General features: G+C 45.3%; 1 protein-coding gene across 1 annotated transcript in view; it reads right to left on the reverse strand.

Annotated features, from left to right (window-relative positions):
- Positions 1-256: 256 nt before the first annotated feature.
- Positions 257-22,177, reverse strand: part of KSR1 (kinase suppressor of ras 1) — a 69,658-nt gene continuing 47,737 nt past the window's right edge. The window contains exons 3-19 of the mRNA XM_086624423.1: positions 21,235-21,382; positions 18,653-19,124; positions 17,298-17,302; positions 15,385-15,445; positions 14,290-14,373; positions 13,642-13,703; positions 13,427-13,533; positions 12,968-13,136; positions 10,693-10,747; positions 9,921-9,966; positions 8,539-8,918; positions 7,502-7,598; positions 6,617-6,750; positions 6,066-6,197; positions 5,661-5,796; positions 5,178-5,311; positions 257-404 (exon numbers count right to left, since the gene is read on the reverse strand). Coding sequence (XP_086480549.1) covers positions 326-404; positions 5,178-5,311; positions 5,661-5,796; positions 6,066-6,197; positions 6,617-6,750; positions 7,502-7,598; positions 8,539-8,918; positions 9,921-9,966; positions 10,693-10,747; positions 12,968-13,136; positions 13,427-13,533; positions 13,642-13,703; positions 14,290-14,373; positions 15,385-15,445; positions 17,298-17,302; positions 18,653-19,124; positions 21,235-21,382 — 2,301 coding nt within the window. The 3' untranslated portion in view covers positions 257-325. The remainder of the gene's footprint in view (positions 405-5,177; positions 5,312-5,660; positions 5,797-6,065; positions 6,198-6,616; positions 6,751-7,501; positions 7,599-8,538; positions 8,919-9,920; positions 9,967-10,692; positions 10,748-12,967; positions 13,137-13,426; positions 13,534-13,641; positions 13,704-14,289; positions 14,374-15,384; positions 15,446-17,297; positions 17,303-18,652; positions 19,125-21,234; positions 21,383-22,177) is intronic.

Here is a 22,177-nt window from a genome sequence, read left to right on the forward strand (position 1 = left end):
AGCAAATAGCTCCTGTTTACCACAGACACAAGAAGGAGCTACAAATAGCTCTTTTTTCAGTGCTATTTGAGAATGGCTGTAGTTGAACTTGATTCACTGTTTATTATGTTTAAAAAAATATAGTTCACACAAAAGTATCATGTAAACATTCTTTAAATCACTGCTGGTGCTCAGGCAGAATTCGGACTTTAGGAACAACACGGGGCTGTGAACTGATGGTCTTGCGGCTGGGGCTGCACCAGTCTCCTAGCTTGGAAGTCAGTGAAGATTTCTGATGCTTTGTTAAGTAGCAGACAACATTACCACATCACAATTACACACCACGCTATATCTTTTGATTACTCGGTTCCAGGATTCCCAAGCCAAATCTTTCAAAACGCAGGACAACTTTGCTACTGTTAATGCTGAAAAGAGTGGGGAGGGAGAGGAGAAGGGAGGGGGAAAGAGTTATTTATTTTTAATCTTTCTTACAAAGCTACAGTCCTATAAAAGGAACCAAATGGGTTAGATTCTGATCTCGTCCAACTTCAGATGACCCAGAAAAGAGGCTTAAGTAATTAAGCAGCAAACACATGAACTTATTCACGCTAACCTCACCAGTGGAAACATACAGCACAAATCTGATTTGCCTCAAATTGGAGAAACAGGAGGCTTTTGTGAGTACCTAAGGTGGGCAGAAGCCCAACGCTTGTTTTCAATGGGCACTTGGTTTCCTTGAAGTAGAAAGGAAGGAAAAAATGACTTACAGAATTTTCTTTTTAAGATAAAGAGGTATTTTGACAAGATACATCAATTGGTGTAAAAAATCCAAACAAACAAAAACCAAACCCAACCCATTTGCTTCTCTTTATAGACTGTAGCAGGTGCATAAAGATGTCTTCTCCTTCACCCTTAGACTGTTAGCACAGCCAGAAACATCTTCACTTCAAAATGCCTTCCTACACACATGCACTCAGGTGGCAGCAAGGCAGGTGAGCTCTTACTCTGAGAGTAAGTGGGTGCATTTGTCCTCACTGAAGACACTAGAAGCCTCCCTGGTTCCTGGTGCATATTCTCCTCTGTCCCTACCCTCTCCCCTCAAATAAGATATTTTTTCAAAATCATGAATCGGTAAAGAGTGAAAAGAAGACCTTTTCTAAAAAGGCACGTATTTGCTGTGTTACCTACAGTTCTGCAAAGCCCCTAGTGTGAAGTCAGATATTTTGCTGAACAGGGGATGCAAGCAGAAGCAAATCAGAGAATTCAAAGCGCTAGATGTGCCAGGGGAGGAGGAACTGAAGGACCCTCTTGCTTCCCTCCTCTTTCACCCAGCCAACTCCCAGGGGCCGCTTCTGGACACCACTTGTGCCTGGGTCCCTGTAGGCTACAGGACTGCACCCCGCTCCGAGCAGAGCAAGGACTGTCCTTCTTGCCACTCAAAAACTGCACCAGCTTCTTCCAGCCCCTGATAAAATTGACCCTGGCTTCAGTGCTGGTTCTGGTCCCAACGGAGAACCAGCACAGTCTGGTCCTTAACTCTCCTTGGTTTGCAATGCACACGGAGCGTTCAGGCATCAGCTGTGCCTGCGCAAATGAACCTTCAGGCACAAAGCCACAGTCCAGCACTCAGGACACCTGGCACAACCTCAGGCTGCAACCAGGAACCTGCACCCCTCTGCCCGTGGGACTGGCGGGCAGGTCACACCGTGTCAGCAAAGCCCCACCGCGCTGGGCAGGACGCGGAGAGCTCGCTGCTGCTTGCACCTGTTAGTCAGAGAGCAGATCGCCCAGCGCTTTCCGGAGGGAAGTGACAGATGCTGAAATGCCTCGGGAGTGGAAGGTGGCCACGTTGTTAGACAGTAACTTCTTGCAGACAGGAAGTGTTATTCAAGCTAACAGCCCACACCAAGCAGAAAAAGGCAGAAAAGGAGAATTCGGATAAGGTGTTGATTATGTCCGTGGGTTAATTTTGTGGTTTGTTTTTGCTTTTTTAAATGGAAGGTGATTGTCCAAGTTGCCGGTTAGGATACAACACATGGAAGCATGCAAGGTGGAGCCCGTTATTGCACCAGTAGCTATAACCTACAAAGAAACGTGGGAGGGAAGGGAAAAAGACACCATGAGAGTTAGTTTTCAGTTATTTAAAGCAAGCCCTTGAGAAATACATCTTCTAAAGCTTCCACAGAATAAAGCACAGAGTTAGTGCAACGTTTCTCAAAGATTTTTCAGAGGGGACCTGAACGTGTCTTTAGTGGGTTTTGCATCCCAGTAGGTCTCTGGCTGGCACAGCTACAGGGAGCCAGGGCACGAACGACAGCTGAGCTGCCTGCACTTTGGTCTCAATAAGCACTAATTCAGCTGTCAATGCTGGTAATTAATACTGACACTTGAAGTACTTCTCCTCTAGTAAATGCTTTGAGCAGAGAAAAAGTATTAATGTATGCAAATTGACATGAACCACTTGTGGGGGTGGAGGGGGGTGTCGGTCCGTCTGCCCAGGGAAAAATAATTAGGGTAGCTGCTACATAAAACAGCGTTCCGCAGCTCCACAAGCTGTTCAAGAATAACTCCCTATGGAAACACTAATCCAAAATAATCACTTGGCAAAATGCTCTGGAATTGAGCATTCTCATGAGCTGACTGCCCAAATGGGAAGCGTTACTTCAGGTTCATTTCCAGTGTGACGTTAGAGGACAAAGAGAGTGTGATTGTCTGCACGGGAACGTGTGGGCAGCCTGGGCTCTCAGTTTGCTCTGGTGGCTGGCTAGGGAGGTGGAGAGATGTCGAATCAGTCACCAGAGGCAATGATCCAACACAAGTGGGTCTTACTGCATAGAGAAACGAGAGCATGAGTGGTGACACACAGAACCACAGTGCTGGAGCATGGTGTGTTTCTGTAGAAAGGAAAAAACATTACCAAAGGACACTGCTGGACCGTGCAAATCTCCTAGACAAAAACCCCTGCTGCCTTCATAACTTAACATGACTTAAATACAATGGTCTTCCTGTGATGCAGAGGAGGACTAGTTTAAAAAAAAATGGGAGAAAATGTCACAGTGAAGCTGGATGACTTGAAGTGATGGATAATGGAGCTGAAAAGCTCACACTAAAAGTAGGTGGGTATAGATCTGGCCAAGGCAAACTGTGCCTGGAAACAGGGTTTGGTACGCTTTAGGCCAGAAGAGGGAAAAAATAATCATTTCTCTTAAATGATGACTGAAGGACAGATAAGCAGCAGCAATTACAGGCAGGTACATTTTTTCGCTCTGATTTGTTGGTTTCTCTTTAAATTTTTATTTTAAAAACCTAGACAATTGAAATCACACAGACTGAAGTGTAACTGTGAGAGTAGTGAGCGTTCAGGGTGCAGGTACACACCTTCGCCTCCCAGCTACGTGCCACCGCGCAGAGGCAGTCACCCATGGGGCAAAGAACCACGGCCAGATGTTACGGCTGTCTCCACCCTTTGCTGTACCTTTTTAAAATGAGTGCTGCCATACGCAGATACACCTGGCCAGTGTGAGGGAAAAACATCTGACAGCTCTACTTATCGGTGAGTGGGCAGTGGGCATTCAGTCTTTGATGGTAATAGTGTCCTTTTGTGTCAAGATGAGGCCAATCTTGGAGAAGCATTCCACGTTTTGACGTTGTTAGATATTGCAGTGTATCAGGGATCCAGTACAAACGTTAGGGAGATTGCACAAGAGACAAATTTTCAACCCAACACCCACCAAAGCCCAGAATGCCGCGACAGTCGCCGTTCAAGCAAACAGAAGCGTTGGGTTAGTTCCCACAAGGTATGACAGGAAGATCACGCAGAGTTATAGGAAAGAAAGGGGTAGATTAAACACCAAAAAAGGAGAAAAAAGAGAAAATAAATACGAGAGGTTCAGTAAAGGAAAATAAACAGTGAGCAAAGTACATGGTAAATGGGCACTGGTCACAAACACGCCTGATCTCCTCCAGACTTTGAGGAAAAACACTGAGGTCACCAAACGTAGCCTTATGCCTAACAGAAGCTCTAAGCGTGTTCCTGAAGCTGGGTGGCTGGCTGCCACCGGGCTTGCGGGCCCAGCCTATTCACTGGAGTCCACTGGAGCTACTTGGGGTAACAGCAGAGATGAGACAACTGACATGAACTGGTCTGGGGTGGGGGTTTTTCTCCAGGCTCCAGAAATTTGATCTGCTTTGCTTCCACTTGGGTTTGGTAGAAGTGGAACTGGGACCCATCCCTCTCTGAGAGGGACACGTTAGCCATGAGAAGGGAGGCTGAAAGTTTTAGGCCTTGTGGCTTTGTGCTAATCCAGTCTAAACTGGAATGAGTTTTATATTCTGGTCTGGTCTGTCATAACTGATGTCATGGGATGTACAATCAGGTGTTTTGAGGGACTTTTTCCAGTTTTGACAGTTTACAGATGCTTGATCGTATGAGACCTTTCTTGCCCCATTGCAACACAGAACGTGACTTCGAAAGTACCAAATCTGACAAGGATTTATGCTGAATTCTCATGATTTATCTTTCCTTGGTCCAAATCTTGACATAATTCCAATTTAGAGATTCAGTCCAAACACTGCAACTTGTCCCTAAGCTGTCAGTTATTGCATTGTCAGGATTTCTAAATCACTCACCCCATGATTACCACCTACTTTGTTTTTTCCCCAGCAGTCAATTATTCTGAGTCAGGACTAATGCTGCATTTCTTTATCTGCTTGGTCAAACGGGGCACTCTTCCATAACGAGGAGGAGGGGGTTGGATTTTTTTTTTCCTACATGCTCCTTGAGGAAGGCTACAAACATAGGACTCCTCCAAAATTTGACTGTTTAGTTTCCAAGGGAAACGGCGGTACGTTCTTTGATCCTTCCCTTCCTTGGAGCTCATACCACACAGTACCAGCCACAACAGGGTAAATTCTAACCACTCTGGGGGCAGGGTGGGCCCTTCCCAATCCTGCTGGTTGATACTCTCCGAAACCAAACGTACAGCTGGATAAGTAATCTACTGAAGGAGGGACGCGAATACGTTAAAGTAGGAGATTAACTGTCTGAAGCGCACAAGCTTAATTGCATAATTTCCTGGTAACTAGGAAAGCAGAACAGCACACTGTTACGCTCCTGTCAGAGTCTGACAGCTCCCAGGAAGGCAAAACAAAGCACAGATCCTGAGCGGCAGAAATGTCCTAACAGCAGCAATACTCACTCAGCAGACTTCCAGAAATGCCCTGGGTGGGAGAGCCGACGATTCAGTTTTGGCAGTTTTTCAAGCATATCCATGAGGACGGTGAAGCTGGGTCTCTCACCGAGATCAAACGACCAGCACGCTGAGAGAATTTCCTGCAAGGAATATTTGTGGCTCGTGAGCTCCACTTGGTTCACAGGTCAAGTGTGCAGATCGGGTACCTGATGGGGCACTGTGATTCGTGCGAGCCCAGCCAGAGATACTGTTTAACAGAGGTCTTGGACATGCTTAGAGTCAAACAGCATCCTGCGTACCGGTGGATGGCCACTTCTGTGACAGCTACAGGCAGAGGCTTAGGATCTAACCTGGTGTCACGTTCTAGCCAGTTCTCTCCTGCCCTTTATCTTTAGAGCTCTAATAAGAGTAAAATAAATCTCTGTAAGCAGCTCCATCTCTTCCTGCTAAATAGTTATATGGAAGGACTCCTGCAACCGAGGTACTTACGTTGACTTCCTTCCCCAAACTGACAGTTGCAAGGACTTGTTTCACTCCTTCGCCACTCCCAATCTGCCAGATGAGTGCCTCTGCAGGCTGGTTCTTGAAGGGCCATTCTCTTGCTTGGAGCTCATACCACACAGTCCTGCAACATCAAGAGACAAATCCAGCCTTTGTCTGCTCTTAAGAGACAAAACCCTGACTCTGTTCCAGTTTCTTCAGGTAAGCTCTGGAAGGTGTATGAGCCTGTGCAGAAAATCCCTCCCACCCATGACTTTCACAGTAGGTGAGATAAACACATCTCAGCTGGAATCCCAAGTCTGTGAGGGGAGGATCACTGACTCACAAGGCTTAGGTCTGTGACAAATCTCATTTAGCAAGCTGCTGGGGTACTCCTAGGTGTTCCTTCCTTACCCAAAGGCATAGATATCTGCAGCTTTGGAGAAAGGCAGCTTGTCTTCATCTTTCCCAGGGGCCATCTCACGAACAATCTCAGGGGCCAGGTAGCACAGCCAGTCATGAGGCAGCTTCAATTCGTTCTCCCTCCTGAGTTGAAAAGAAAGAAGTGGTACTGAAACACTTCAGCCAAGAAGCAGCGTGTGGATCGTATCTGTGCTTCACCTAATGCCTTCACTTTATTTACTCAAATGTTTTCGCTGACATTTGGTTTCTAATTTTCTTGCCATATTAAAAAAATATGCATCTCTAGCTCATTCGTGGGCTTAAAATTTTGATTGTTCTGAGTCTTAATCCACACATAACTCTCTAGCTCTGTGCTACCGGGACTGTAGAAAAAACTCTGCTTAAAAGAAGAAAACAAAGAAACAGCGTGTATTCCAAAAATATGTGTATGTACTAAAGCAATAAATACTCCTTGTCTGTACTGTATAACGCATCAAAACGTTTCCCCTTAGATCATTCTTGATCATTCTAGAAGGAGACCAAGCACTGAAACCTCTACTTACCTTCCTTCCTGAACCACTCCCGAAATTCCAAATAATCCAAAATCAGTGATCACAACTTTCCCATTGTCATAGAAAACATTCTTGGATTTCAGATCCTTATGCACAATCCCCTTTGCGTGAAGATACCCCATGCCCTGCGAAATAAATACGTGCAGACATGTAAACTTTATCCTTTACAAGCCTCTAACTCTGGGTGTGCTTTGCTTTCTTGTACACGTTTCCTCTCATTACTCCAGAATAAATGATTAAGTGGGGACACGGCAGCTGCCTGCTGCAGGAAGGGTGCCAGGGAGCAGATCTTCGTTTAGCGCACAACCTCTGAATTGCTTTTCACCCTCTGCGAAGGAGGGCTCCTGGGAGGGCACTCTTAGTTGAAGTACGAAGTGGCTGCGGACTTCCCAATTCTGAAAAAGTCTCTGTGTGTAAGAACAATGAACAACTGACACAAGTTTGCTCGCTAAATTCACAGGGTATTTCTGCCAGAAAAGAAAAGAGCAGCTTCAGAAATGCTTCTTCAGTTGAGTAAAATGGAAAGTAAGCACAGAAAACTGTGCAAATCCGGGAGAAAATGCCATCTACTTCGGAATGCGTTAACTCGGCTGCAGTTGCCACGGAAGAGAAGAGGCCGGGCAGGAAACCAGTCCCGCCTGCCTTCCTTCCTTGTTCCTTTCAGCTCACTTCTCCCTCCCCAGCCCCTCACCGACAAGCAAAAGGTCCGTTTCTCTCCTTGCAGGCCCTCAGCTTACTGCCTACTAAACCAGCGCTTTTTCCAGCCAACTTGGAGCATCTCCTGCGCTACTGGGACAGAGAACCTCTCCAGCCGCGGAGCTCTCGCTGAGGCACTTCCCAGGAAGGGGAAGCTCCGTTGGCGAGACATACTCTTACCTTAATGATCTCCTGTGCTATCTGCCTGGTTTTGTTAATATCCAGGGATATCTTGGGGTCCCTCACAAAGGAGTGAAGTGTCCTTCCTTTGCAGAAGCTACAGAAAAGAGGAATGACAATTCAGAAAAACGTCTTTAAAATACTGGAAGAAAATAAAAATCTAACACTGGATGTTCAGTTGGTTTTCCTATCATGTCGACAGAATCCCAGTGCTCTTCCACTGCTGAGAAATGCCATTTTGAAGAACTTTAAGGACCCAGTTGATTTACATCTGTGTGGGCGTACACATGTACAGGAGTCCTATTGTTAAAGCATGCTCGAGGAGATGCAACAAAAGCTTATGTTTCTTCAGAGACTCAGTTGTTGCTCTGCTGCTCTGACATCTGAAGTCCAGTTTCCAAAATCTGAGCGCCAGCTTCTGCTGCTGGTGCTACTGGTCACTTAAGCAGGAAACTTCCTTCTGGAACTGGCAATTAGAAATGACTGAGTACTTCCTTGCCAGACTATGACAACAACACGGCCTTGGCCTTAAATTCAGCCTGCACATGAACATCCCAAAAAGCTGTTGTTTAGGGGCTAAATGGTCCTCATCTCAACTAAATACTGAAAAGGGAAGAGGGGAGAAAATTAGTAACATTTTTCCCTATCAGCAAGTGTCCCTAAGAGGAACCAAAAGGAAGAGGTAACTGTTGCGTTATCAACCTCATACACTGGTTTATTGTCACTTCACTGAGTTGGAACCATCTGGAAGTAGACAACAGAGGAACGGCCTTTTCCAGATTTTTTTCCCTCCTGCTTTTCAAATTTTAGTATTTAAGAATTCAAAAATAAAAAGGAAATTGCCAAAAAATATTGTATGTTCCCTAAAAGGAGAAAACCCTAGCATCCAAAACTCTGAGCAACAGACTACATTCATGTCTGCCACCTCCTGACTACAGTGAGAGGTTTATTTTTATATACATAAAAAAATATTATCTATATATTATATTTTATATATATTTCTATAGAAGAATAATAGTAAGATGCTATCTCCTTACCTGGTGATGATTGCTAAATGAGGAGGGTTCATGCATGCTCCCATGAAAAGTACCACGTTCTCATGCCGGGTCTGTCTGTAGTTCATCACCTCCTTTTTAAAGAGCTTGAGATGATCCTGATTGTTCCCATCTATCTCCAAGAGCCTGATGGCCACTTCCCCGTGCCACTTGCCCTTGTAAACCTTCCCCCATCGTCCCTGGCCAATGGGGTCCCCCAGTTCAATCTGTTCAAAGGGAATGTCCCACTCTTGCAGGTAGACGCTGGTCTGGCTGGGTTTGCGATAGATCATCCCTTGCAAGTGTGGCCGTCTGTTTGGCAAATCTTCCACCTCATCCTCATCATCTTCGGGTTCTGATTTATTAGTCTCTGCTTCTTCCACCTGTTTACAATAGGAGAAGGGAAACATGCGCCAAGAGTCCCATCTGAGGGCCAGGAGCAGCCGAGCAGCCCGCAGCAAAGGCTGCTTTGAGAGAGCTTCAGGAGGTTGGATGTACCTAGTGACTACAGTTCTAGAAATACAACCTCACAGGACAAGGTCATCTCAAAGGCTGCAGAAAGACGTACATCATCTGTACGTCAGTGCACGTGAGTGAAGACAAGAAAGGCTTTATCCCATATAGAGTTAAATTTGTAGAACCAGCACTAACATCTGTCAGGATTCAGCCTTCAGAGTGGGAAAAATGCTACAGATGATTCTAAAAGGAAGGGTCAAGAATCCCTTTGTTCTTCAAATAAACGTGGGTAGTGTTTTGGTTTTGTGGGTTTTTTTTTGCAGTTACTGAAATTCTCCTCTTAGGGAGAAATGTTCCAAAAATCAGCAAGCTTGATCCAAATTCCAGTAATTTCTGCTGAAATCATCGATTCTCTTTCCATAGGTTTACTCATCCCTACAGAAACCATTTCAGTGTTCCCACTACAAGCTGAACATGCGCACTACCAAAATCAGAGTCTTGCAGGTAGGCACGGAAAGGCTTCCCTATCCATAGCAGATCCTGCAAAGCCAAGCCTGTCAGCATGGGCTTACGTGACCAGGGGTAGCACCTTCACACGGTCTGCAGAGCATTTAGCCCTCCCAACTCCAGCAGCAGGCCTGCAGCTCTTGGAATGTAAAAATGGCTGCGCCAAACTGAGTGAGCCAGAAGGTCAAAAAATATCATCTTAGTCCGATTAGAAAAAGTTCATTATTGTTACAAGTGCTTATTGTTTTAGCCTAGCTACAGAAACCATGAATTCTCAGTTGAGATCTCTGAGTACAAACCATTCAGTGGAACTGAGGTGAGGCACAGCCAGTCTACACTTACAATGCCAGGGCCACAACGTTTTTATTGCACTTTCAACATGGCATTTCTGGTGGTACGAAAGGGCAAACCAGAAAACATACCTCTGCTTCACATTCGACTCCATCTGTGTCTGGCTGTTGATGAGCACTGACAAGGGAAGACAGATTCACAGTGAAAATCATGTCTGCACATCTGCCCGAGTCAGAAAAGTGGGCTGCTACGCATGGCTAAAGTGGAGTGGAAGGAAGCAAGTGGAGAACAGATCTCGATAGCATCACAGCAGGTCAGAGAAAAATGTAGTTATTGCTCCACTTAAGGGACAAGCACTTTGTAAGTGCTACTTACTGTAGCAAACGAAGGACAAAGACTTGGACGTGATTGTCAGCGATTAAGTGGTAGGAACTGATTTGTCAGTGGCATGGCTGCAGTATGACAATGTGCTCCAGTAACGGATGCTCTATTCCTACTACTGACACACCCCCGAGGAGCAGCAGCTGGGAGTACTGGCAAGGCAGCCCAAACTCTTGTGCACGCCCTACAACTCGGATCCTTAAACAGATGTTTGCTTGCAGCTAAGTGTGCCATGCTCTTTTAATCACAACACTCCACTTCATCAGACCCTTGTGATCTCAGGAACGCACACGTAACTGGAAATAAATGTTTAAGGCACGCACTTCTTATTGTCCCATTTGAAGTAACTAGTATGTCCGGCTTTATGCAACCGGGAACACCCGTATCACCCTTGCTGACCAAAATTATGTGAGTTCTCAGGTGATAAGTTCAGTTTTGGCCATAACACGGTGCTTTCAGACTGATCTGAAGATTATCGGGTAAACACCATGCAAAAAAAAGTATTTTTAAAACTATACTTACTTAGTGTCTGCAGCTGTTTCTGGAGGATGTGCTGTCTGTGCAGGACTGGGAATTTCTGGGGAAGTAGAAACATTTATGATACACATTGTACACTTTCATCTCTTCTAGATTGGAGGTTTTAACATTGCAATAGTGATTATTTGCTTTTTATTCAGGAATTATAAAGTAAACTCAACCCCAGACCATAGAGTTTGACACTTCTATTCATTTAAAACCATGCTCATCTTTCCTAGTACTTACACGCCTGTATACTGGCCAAGCCCAGTCTTCTTCCCTTGTCTCCCCTTCCACTCCCCTACTTATCTGTAATGTCTTTCAAAGTCCGTCCTTGTCTGTGAAGTGCTCACATGCCTGCAGGTTGCTTTGGACAATCAGAAATAAGTGAATCCCCACACAACTAGGACGTTTGAATTCATCTGTTCTGCAGCTCATGTATTCCAACAGCACACTGGAAATTCAGTCTGGGTTGCAAATCCTTCCAAAATTCAGAGTGACTACTCTGTACCTGGCATCCTACATCATCAGTTCTCACTCTGGAAACAAACAAGCTGTTTCTAAGTTGACAAGCTGAACACTTGACTGACAAAAAGAGTTTGTACATGCAAATTCTTAAACCCCACAGGCGAGAGCCTTGGTTCATAAGGTGAGCTCAGCGTTCCTGACTGGCAGGGTCCATTTATCCTGGCTAAGCATATAACCCCAAAAGCGAGCCTTTCCGAAGAAGGAGAATTCCCCAGCAGAAAGCTACTGGTTTACAACTGAATATTCAAAGATCTACCTCAGTAAATAAATCACATCACCACCTCGTATTAGGAGAGAGAGGTCTAAATTATATACTGAGATAAGAGAAAGTTTTAATTGGTTTAGATACTTTTGTTTTTTAAGCAGAATCATTGTTCTGGGCAGCATGCAAAAGTTTACAAACAAGTTACTTTTTGGCAGCAGAAGCTGGTTAGTAGCATTAAAACAATCAACTCACCTGGGAAGATAAATTGTTGTCTATGCTGAATGTAGTAGGCAGCTTTTTTTTTATTTTTTTTTTTTTAAAGGACAGCAAAAAAAATTGTCAGGAGAAAAAAAAACAAACACAAACAAGTTAGAGGATCATCAGTAAGTGCCCCATATGCATTCAATGCATGAGTCCCAATTCACTGTTGGGAAACAGATTAGTAGATTATTAGCCTGCTTGAGGGGTGAATTTCAGCACATGCACTTTTGGAAAACTATGAGGGCTGATACTTATCAACTGAAAGCTGTGTTACCCATGGGCAAGGTCTGGTGGGAAAACAACACATTCGGAGAACCCAGGAATGCCAAAAGGCAGGCCCAGGTCAAAACTGCTACTTCAGTGCCCTCCCATGCCTTCAGCTTTTCAGAGATGCACCCAGAGAAGCTGAAGCTCATGAACTATTTCCAAGTCATTGTTGTGGGTTTTTTTTTTTTTATTTCAGTGAATTTAAACAGTATGTCCTAATACAAAGCAGTTGCAGTAGAATCCTTGTAGTAAGATGGCTCTGCTTCTGCACCTTTAGAGTCGGCTGAAGTAGCAACTTTCACTCACAGATCAAATGCTTGACGCAAAATACAGCAACGCTGAAGGCTGCCACATCTTGGCAGCTCTTGAGCAGCATGGGACTTCATTTCCAGATCAAAGGAATTAAATTTAGCCTCACTCTGTAAAGCTTTGCCCTTATCATAGATTCTTGCCTCTGCTGACTTTGGCAAAGACTGCGCAGTTGGGTCCTTAATCTGTAAAGTATGTAGGGTAAATTCTTGTCCGCCATACGCGTATGTCAGTAGTTTTAAAATGAGTGTTGACTGTTGGTTGTCTTTTGGAAGGGACTGGTACAGTAATTCTAGTTCTCATTTTCATGTGTTGCTCTAGCAATCAATTTACTCATGATTTAAAGCCACTGGTGACCAAACACAGCAGGCAGCATGCATTTTACAATACAATGAGAAAAGGGAGGAGGAAGAATTATTTTTTTTAGTCCTTTTCAAAAAAGGAGAAAATAGAAAGATCAGATCATTTAAGAAAGGTGCCAGCGCTCCTCAACAGTCTGTCTCCTGCACAGGTATCTCATTGATACCACTTAAAAACTTGGAAGAACAGACCATTTTCTTCTATCACGTAACAAGACACACCTTCACACCTTGTGTAAGACACAACCATCTACTCAGAAACCTTCAACTGCCTGTGAAGTCTTGGTCAGCCTCTGCTGGCATACAGGCCTTTCTGACCTTGGCAGAGGTCTCTTGAAAAAGATGAGTTTACCTGGGAAGTTAAATCGTCCATCCCTCTGGCCCATAGGAGATGGGTTTGGGGGAGGTGTTGCACTGGGAGGGTTGGAAGACTGGAAAGGTGCTGGAGAAGACGGTGTGGATGAGGTTGTGGAAGAAGGATTACTGCTAGAGTCCAGATGATTTATTGCTGGTGGATGCTCCTGCAAAGCGAGGAAAGTCACTCATGAGAAAACAATAAAAAGACAGAATTCCCCTCAATGTTTACTGGGCAACAGAGAAAGGAAAGCTGTCCCTCGCCTTTCCTGAGTGAGCAGGCAGCTGGAGCTGTACACAACCTGTTTTACAAGGAGAAAACATCACATATCAAAGTCTCCTTGCAAAGTGAAAGCTCAAGGTGCCTTTCTTACTCCAATGAGCAAGGTACTGCTGCCACCTCTCCTTATTGTAGCTCCTCAGTGACTTACAGAAGACTCATTCAGTCACCATGTACCTTTTTAGTTAGTGCTTTGGGAAGAGTTCCAAATTGTGGTTCTGTCGGTCTGTCTACTGGATTATTGATGTCAGAAGGGACAGACTCTGTTCTTCTTATTTTTGTTACTGAAAAACAGGTTGGAGAAGGGAGAAAAAAAGCTTTAATCAAACTTTTTATTCTTGCGATACCATCAATTACATTGAAATGCTAAAAATTTGTAGAAGATTACTTACTGGGAAGGAAGGATATTCTACATGCAGGTGCCTCTTTAGTACATTTGTTGTGACATTTTAATCTGAAAGAGAAACATTACATGTTAAATAGCAACTTGTTCTTTCCCAAAATGAGGAAGCCTACCCTTAATTTTTAATTCTTATGCTAATCTCAGAGGGAGTTCTGGAATGCTCCAGGCCCCAAAGCAGCATGCATTCACATGAAGAATCCTATTCTGTGTGTCATTAGACTAATGAAATCCATTTGCATATCTTAGCATCTCATTTATTTTTAATGTATTTACCTTCCCTGACTCTCATCAGGGAGAGTGAAGCACTAAAATCTCAGTGTTCTGGACTTTCAACCCAGACAGAGAAGCAAAAACTAAAATCTTGCTGTTACTTAAGTAGCCAGCTCCCACTACAAGATTCGCCCATGATCAGGTAGGAAGCCTGTGGCAAGGAAATAAATATGGTTCATCCATGTGTCAAGCTGCCAACCTAAGTATAAGCTGTGCCAGAGCATCCCTTTACCAGTTCAGAAGCTGACTGAAAAAACGATGCCACTGGTAAGAGTACTCGCATCACGTCAAGAGACACGTGTTACTGGCAAACTCCAATGAACCAAATGCAAAGTGCTTTGGAGAAAGATCCTCACTGTGTGCTCACCTGCAGTACTTACACTTCACCCCGAACATCATGCTTTTCTGACAGACTTGGCAAATCTGAGATAACCAAGACTTTGTAGAGAACCTATGTGGAGACAAGAGGGGAAAAATGATGTTAACTGGTGTGTGAAGGAAAATTAATGTTTGTGGGTAGTGACAGACAGGCTCTGCTCCTTTAGCTCTTTCTGGAAAGGGCACATTGTGTTGTGGAAAAGAATTCTCACTTTTCTGATCAAAAGCAACTGAAAGAAGGCTGGCACCACCTCCGCTGGCCTCTTGCTAGTTTCTGCGCTCTTGAACAGAGCGGAGAGGTGCTCAGAGGTGTCCCCGGCAAGGAGACAGGCTGTGCGTGACAAACGCCTCTAGAGGGGCCTTAGAGCTGCAGCTTGGCAATGACAGGTCTAAAGCCTCGCGCAGTGAAAGGTGCCCACGAGACAGAGTATTGCTTCTGGTCCTAAAACCCCTCAAACTGGAATTGAGCTTCACCCGTGAAGCAAGCCAGTTCTCTGAGGAGGAGCAGCCAGCACACGAGCACGTGCTGCCTCTCCATTGCTGCTGGCCCTCCTCAGCGCAGCAGGACGTGGCACCTGGTGCTGGTTATGTTCACCTGAACATCTGTGCAGAACCGGGACCCAGTTTATGGTGAGTGGGTGGTGGTGGGAGTGTTATCCCTTTTACTAGAAAACTGAACGGATAAGTAAGTTTGGCATTAGAACTGGCTAGCCCAGTTTGGGTTTGGGAAGGGGGATGCAGGAGGCTACAAGGGAGGAAGAGGGAAGTACGTGTTCTTTCCATGCAGGGAGGAAGGAGCAGCTTCCCTTCAGAAAAGGCACTGATACACATTGGGCACGCTCGGTCCTGCACCCCCACAGCGCTGCTACTGCTGGTACGCTACTCACTGCAGGGTCACCAGTCAATCGGCTCTGTAAACGGATTTCCAGTGCTGGACACATCAGTGACACATTGAAAAGAAACGAAGCTGAATTTGGCAAACGAGGCACCCGACCCAACCTCAAAGCCATCTCCGAGTCCTCACGGCAACAACCGCGCCGAGCAGGATGCTGACCCGGTGTGGCCCGCGGCATGTGTTGCTTACCTGTGTGTTACTGCTAGGCCAAAGTCTCTTCGTACCGTTTGAGGGGATCCTTGGGAGAGTTCTAAGGGAGAACAAAAACATGGTTTAGGGAGGTGTAACTCACAAGCTTACCAGCCTAGGCAGAAACAAAGCGATCGCTGTCACACACTAGGAGTAGTAGCCACAACAGTTAGTAGCACAGCTGAGATCGCTTTGCCTTCTGCTGTAATGCTACTGCCAGACACTGTTCTTCTATTTGTTTTCATATGGTGTAAGATAAGATTTGGTGGTGGAATCATAAGTCTTCCCTCTTTTTGTTAAATCATTATGTTTTACATTGAGGGATTACAGGAGTCTGTCTGGTGAGGTCTGGGCCATCCTTTACTCCCCATCGGTCTACTATGAATACCATCACCCACTTTTCATGCAGTGTCAGTAGATTTCAGAATAGTCTTTTATATTGAAAATTACTCTCTCCATTTTATAGACAGGGCCAGTGTGACCCAGAAGAATAAAAAGATTTATGTGAGATCTCTTAGCTAGCTGATAAGCACAGCTAACTTCAAAACGCTAGTTCAGCACTCCAGCGGTTATACGACAAAACTTCCTAAACTCTCAAATACTAACATTCTGGCATATTTCCTGAATTAAATCTATCACGATATTGCAAATCTGGAGAAAACTCAAATCTGCAGGCATCAGTGCAGCGTCAAAGCTGGACAATCAATGCTTCCAACAAGCCAGTCTCTCTCTTTGACCCTAGATGGCACCAGATTCTTTGTTATCATATTCCAGTGAACTTCTAAAGGCATCTGTGGTCTTCAGCATCTTAGAATAGGCTGGAATGACTAGTTGCTTTTCCAAGGAACACTGCTGATCTAGTGTGGCTATCCAAACGTACAGTCGTCTGAATTAATCATAATACAACAGTTAGGATGGCTGTTAACATCAGTTAAGATGGCTAAATCCTTACTGGAGAGTCCTAATAACAAAGTTAGGAATTGAATGAGACTTAAAAGATCCTACAGTATAGATTTTAAAACAGACAATATGACTATATGCATAGAAGGACCAAAATTCTTCAATTCTGTTTGAATTTCTTCAAATGTCTTTTTTATTTATTGCATAAATTCTACTACTCTCCACAGAGAAATGCTCAGATTTCTGCTTGCGTTTTCATTCTACAATTTTCTTCCTGTGCTTTGTCATTTCTGAAAGTAATTCCTGGGATTTTGTTTTCAAGGGGATTAGATATATCTGTGGTGCTACAATGTCCTTATTTGGACTTTTATACTTTACAAAAAGAGGAGACCCTTTCCAAGATGCCCGGATCTCTCTGTGTTAGCTCCCGAGGCTACAGGTGTGTCAGAGACAGACACACAGTCACATCCGGACAGCTGCCGCACGAAACAGCATTGATCCGTTCCTGGATAAAAACACCAGCCCTGTCCTGTAAGCTCTTAAACACCCGGACAGACTCGGCAACATCGGAGCAAGCTTGCCACACTGCAGCACCTGCTGAAGCTTTCTCAGAGGCTGCAGGGAACTCTCTGCTTCCATTACAGAGACACTGGGCAATGAACACCCGGAGATACTACGTGGTTACACACACAGTTACTTGCAGTACCAAGAGGCACCAGTAACAGCCATCTGAAGTCAGAGACAAGTAGTTACACCCAAACCCCCTGCTTTAACCCTTCAAACACCAGTATTCCTCTTCCTTGCTTTTGTCATCTGAAGAAATACCAGGTACAAAAAAGACCATGTAAACATCCTGCAGTTCTCCAGTAGCCAAGCTCCTGGAAAACTCTGGGACATCAGGGCCTATCGAGGACCTCCAGAGGTTGCACAGAGGATGATCAACAGATAGTTGACAAGGACAGGTTCTTCTCCCTCAGCAACGAAACGAAGACAGCCCTATAAAAATCTCTTACCGAACCTAGAGAGAAAAAAAAATATTTTTTTTAGACGTTCATATTCATGTGACAGGATATGCACTTTGCTAGAGCAGAAACTTTTTCCTGCAGCGTTTGATGTCAGGTTTACAAACACCTCTGGTTTTGCACAGGCTCCTGAAGTTGCTGCACAGCCAATATTTTCCTGCCTACAAACAGCAGTCTTTGCTGGGTGGAGCTGCAGCTCCAGCCTGCGAGGGAAGCGTCCAAGAGTGCACCTGAATTCTGGCTCGCAGAGGGGAAGCGTTCATGGGGCCGCGCAAGTCAGTGCGCTGGCAGGCTCTGTGGGACAGTCTGAACCACACCAGTGCTAACTTCTGCACTTCCTATCCATCAGCAGGACCTGGATGACAGCAGAACCAGGTTCTTACCATGGCATTTTGAAGCAAAGCTGTGCATTGGCCACAGATGCTTACGTGCTGCTTTTAGAGGTTTTGCAGTTTGCAGGTTTTCGTACGTACTTCATATGCACTCACAATGTGGAAGAACACTGTGCTGCTTACAAGGCTACGCATTTACAATGAACTCTCATCACCACCAGGCAGTACAGCACTGCAGCATCAATGCACGGCCTTTTGCTCCTAATGCTCCCCCAAAATCTCAGCTCCCTTCTCAGCTGAGCTAGTTTCCCTTAGATAAAAATGTAATTTCCGTGAAAAGGTCCTGCGTAGAACAGGCTCTCTGACCTCTTGCAGGTGGTCAAAGAGTTAGGTGTAAGTTGTAATCATCCAGTGCCTGCTACGCAATTTGGATGCTCACTTCAGTTTCTGTAGTGTTTAGGGACAGCCAGGGTCTTTGGAAGGCACATTTCTTTCCCAGTTTCAACTACTAGTTAAATGTTAGATTAATATCTTCCATCCTACGTACACAAAAAAAACACATCTCAAAGCCTGGATCAGTCCAGAAAAAGGTGTAGTCTAAGACCACTTGTCTTGTTTTAATAAACGTGTTCTAGAGCTCATGCTAGCAGCTATTATACATCTTAAGATAAAAACATAAAAAGGTGTCAGGCACCTGAGCAGTGAGGAACAGTTAAGGATGGAAGAGAATTACAGCATGTGGCATAGGCTACTAGATGCTCGAGAAAAACTGTTTGGGGCCATTTAATAGCAGCAACCACCCCAGCCTCCCCAGCAGGTGGTACGCTGTGAACAAGCAGGTTTTGTGGTCATCTTAGAATATCCCACTGCCATAGATTCCCAGACTACAGTGAAAACACAACAAGGCAACTGGACACCAGCTCTTTTACACAGCCAGAACCGGAGCACCGAACGCCCTGTGGTGCGAACACAGCCCACCAGTGCCCATGGGACAGGAGGAAGTGTCATACTTACTTTATTGGAGGAACTTCGTCTATCCTATTTCCCAACTGTGATTCATGGGACTTGCTCCTTGTGAGGGTTGGAAAGTTAGGCAGCAGCTGAAAAACCTTCCGGCAAGGGGGAGGAGGAGTCCGTGGTGGCTTCAGCTTATGTCGTCTCTTGGCTTGAGGGGTGGTTGGTGGAGTGATGGTGATGCTGTGAGGAGTCCTTGGTGTTAACCTTCCACTGTGTGCAGGGAATGCAAAAGGGTCCAGGAGGTTTTCTGCATAGATAGAAGGTCCATGACTCGAGGCAAGCGAATCTGAAGCTGGGATTGTAGACACTGAGACAGAACGTGCCTGCTGGCTGTTGCCCTTGGGCAGGTGCAGAGCAGAGGGAGTCCACGCCGGCGCGGAGGAGCAGGGGGATTCTGCCGTGTTTGCAGAGCTGTTCTCTCGCCGTGCCTCGGAAAGGTTCATCAGCACGTCGTCTTTCAACTCCCCACCTGTTCACCAACCGTAGCACCAATTGAGTCAAAAGAGAAGCCAATGCATTCAGACATACCACACCATGCTGCTTTAGGGGGGGTTATTTCCCCCTGCTGTGAACCTAGCCAAGGTGCTGGCCTAGTTGCTCCTTCCCTGACACCCATCCGAGACATCAGCTGAAGTAACCTTTAGAATGAGAATGGCAGGAGGCACCTGTCTTCCCTACCTGTAGCTGTGTATCTCAAAAGCTAAAATCAGGCCCTGTGTTCTAAGATGGGCTGAGTTTTAACAGACTGGGGCCCTACTGAAGAATCTGGGATATCCATACCTGCACAAAACAGGCACCCACATCCCACTGCAAGCCTCTGGGGATTTGGTGCCAGTCTGTTTAGACAAATCTGTACATCCAGCCTTGCACCCTGTCTGCTTTTAGACTGGTCTTTGGTAAAAAGAGGCAACTATTTTCTATTAGCCAACAGAACTGGTGAATACCACTTACATTGAGAAAGGCCATTAGATTGGAAATCAGGGGGATCTCGGAGCTCCTGATACTCCTTTGACCACTTTTCCCTCTCTCTGGTATGTACCCAGTGCCTGGAACTCACCTGGCACCTGGAGTACTGGGGCACTGCTCTTCAGTTCCAGGCAGCAGCAGCACTCAGCCCAGAGCTGCTGTGTCTGTTCAGACTGTACGAGCTAGGGCAGCACCAGGGACAGACGGCAGGACAAAAGGGAACCACCACGTCCTGCCGGATCGCTGCTGGAGCCCCGCGCTGCCTTCCACAGCGCCCAACACTGTAGTTCACAGTGACCCAGCACAGCTCGGAGATCGATTCCGGACAGAAACGGGGAAAAGTGCAAAGGCCTGCAGGCAGCGAAGCAGGACGGCACAGATGATTGGGATAATTTCACAGGCTTAATTCATCCGGATAACTGTCTTAATTTTAAGTATGTCCTTAATGACTTAAATCAAGGTGAAAAGTCAAACTTTCAGACCCTGGTGTCCTATTGACCAGGGAGTGGTTGAAAAGAGACAATATACCTGGATTTTTAAAAATGTCATTTCTTTATAATAAGTGAATGCCATGGCTGGTTTTGCCACAGTACGGATGGGAAACATTTGACAGCCCAGGACAAGAAAGATTAGAAAAATGGAACGAAACTGAGCTGTTTGCTGACTTTTCCATTAACTAATCTTTGTGATTCGGGAATGGTATGAACTGTCATAACAGCAACAGGAAACACCACCTTTCAGTGACAGACTGATAATTGCTACAAAGAAAGATCTGATCCGTGTTAGCACCAGTATGCTGTGAGGAACAACCGAGTACAGCAGATTTTACAATGCCTGTGAAAGCAGCCTGCGGGGAAGGTGACGGGGAAGACGGTGAAACAGCGCTTTGGGAATCTCCAGCTGGACTGATCCCAACTAACTTGGCCAGATCCATTTGCATGCTGAACAGATGCATTTCTAATAACACAGTACCTTTCTGTCCATAATTCCAGGTAAATCAGGGTTCTTTCTAGCTCTTGGAATCTGCTATTGGGATTTGGCTAATGATTCTATCAATTCTAACAAAGACAGATAGCAGGAGGTGAGCAGTTTTCAAGGGAAGTGAACCAATTGGCACACTCCGAGCTAGGCCGTGATGAAGGGTTGTCAGAGCAAAGGTTTTCTCTTCCAGTGCCTTTTGCTGAACAACACGGAGGCTTCTGAGCGAAGTAATGCCAAACAGAATTACACCTGCTCTCTGAGCTAGCAATATCTGGGAAGGGGATTACCTGCAAGAAATCTGGTTGTATTCGTTAGGTCAAGGATATGTGTACTGAATGCTGGTGGGTTTAGACATGACTGAACAGAGAGGGAGTAAGGATGTAGTCTATTGAGTAGCAGAGGGTATTTCTGCATCCATGTATTTCCCTTTATTATTTGACATGCTGTCAAAACCAAATCCAATCCACAGCTGCAACTTCATGAACATCCAAGAGCCATGACCTGATAGCAGTTACAGAATATACCCAAAGACATTCTCCAGAGGATTTGCAGATTGTCTCCTATGAAAGGAAGCAGGATGGGGACTGGGTTGCCAAGACCCTAATTCCATAGAACAACTAGGCAGTCTGTACCTGATTCAGTCACCTTCCGTAAGCAGCTCAGTGCCCCATTGAGTCTGGAGCACTCCTCATCTCTGGCACCACATCTCTTCATTGTTTCTTTCACCTTTGACTCATTCATTTCTAGTAAGGCATCTAAGGTCAGCTCCTCCGGTATTCTCTGCAGAAAAACAGATGATACGGGTTTTTAAATACACATAGATAAATGAGACTATGGCGTGTGATTCACATGTGCTTTACACAGTGCCACTGTCTCCCTGCCTGGTCTCACTCATGATCTGCTCTCTTCGGTAGCGCATCTCGCGCATCCCTGGCTCAGCAGCAGCCATGTGGCAGATCCCCGCAGAGCTCGGCAGCTGCGCTCGCTCCTCCCCACATCGTGCAACACCAGGCGTGCGCTCGAGTGCGCTCTGGATCGTTAGGTGCTTTGGTCGTTCTCTGGTACTTTGGATTAGAGGTGACTGAAATATTCTGTTCCCCTTATGGAAAGTTTTCACTCAGTATTTTTCAAAAGCTACTAATGAAAGCTTAACTTTTTTATTAGAAATAGCAGTCAGAAACAAAACAGGCCTAAACTCCGAAAAAATGTCAGATAAAGAGGTTTGGCTTTTCAGTAGGGAAGTGAAAAGCAAAAACAGTGAGGAAAATTACTTCTTTTGTTAAATAAACATAAATGTTTTGACAAAGAGATAGCGACCTCCTCCTCAAGGAACTTTTCCTTCCTTTGCGAGCCAGCCTTACCCGTATCTTGCTTGGAAAGATATTTGTGCAGAACTCCTTGTATGCCTTAATACCCCAAAGCCCCTAACGTGATAAGGTTTAGGTCAGGCAGACACAAAAGACTTGTACAAGAGACTGGAAAGCATGAAATGATCTGGTATTTCCTGACACAGATCTGAGCCTCTCTCCTCCCCCATTCAAATGTTTTCAGTGTAAGTCCGCAGCAATTGTGGTT

Source organism: Tauraco erythrolophus, chromosome 21, assembly GCF_009769465.1.
Source record: "Tauraco erythrolophus isolate bTauEry1 chromosome 21, bTauEry1.pri, whole genome shotgun sequence".
In the NCBI taxonomy this organism is placed as follows: domain Eukaryota; kingdom Metazoa; phylum Chordata; class Aves; order Musophagiformes; family Musophagidae; genus Tauraco; species Tauraco erythrolophus.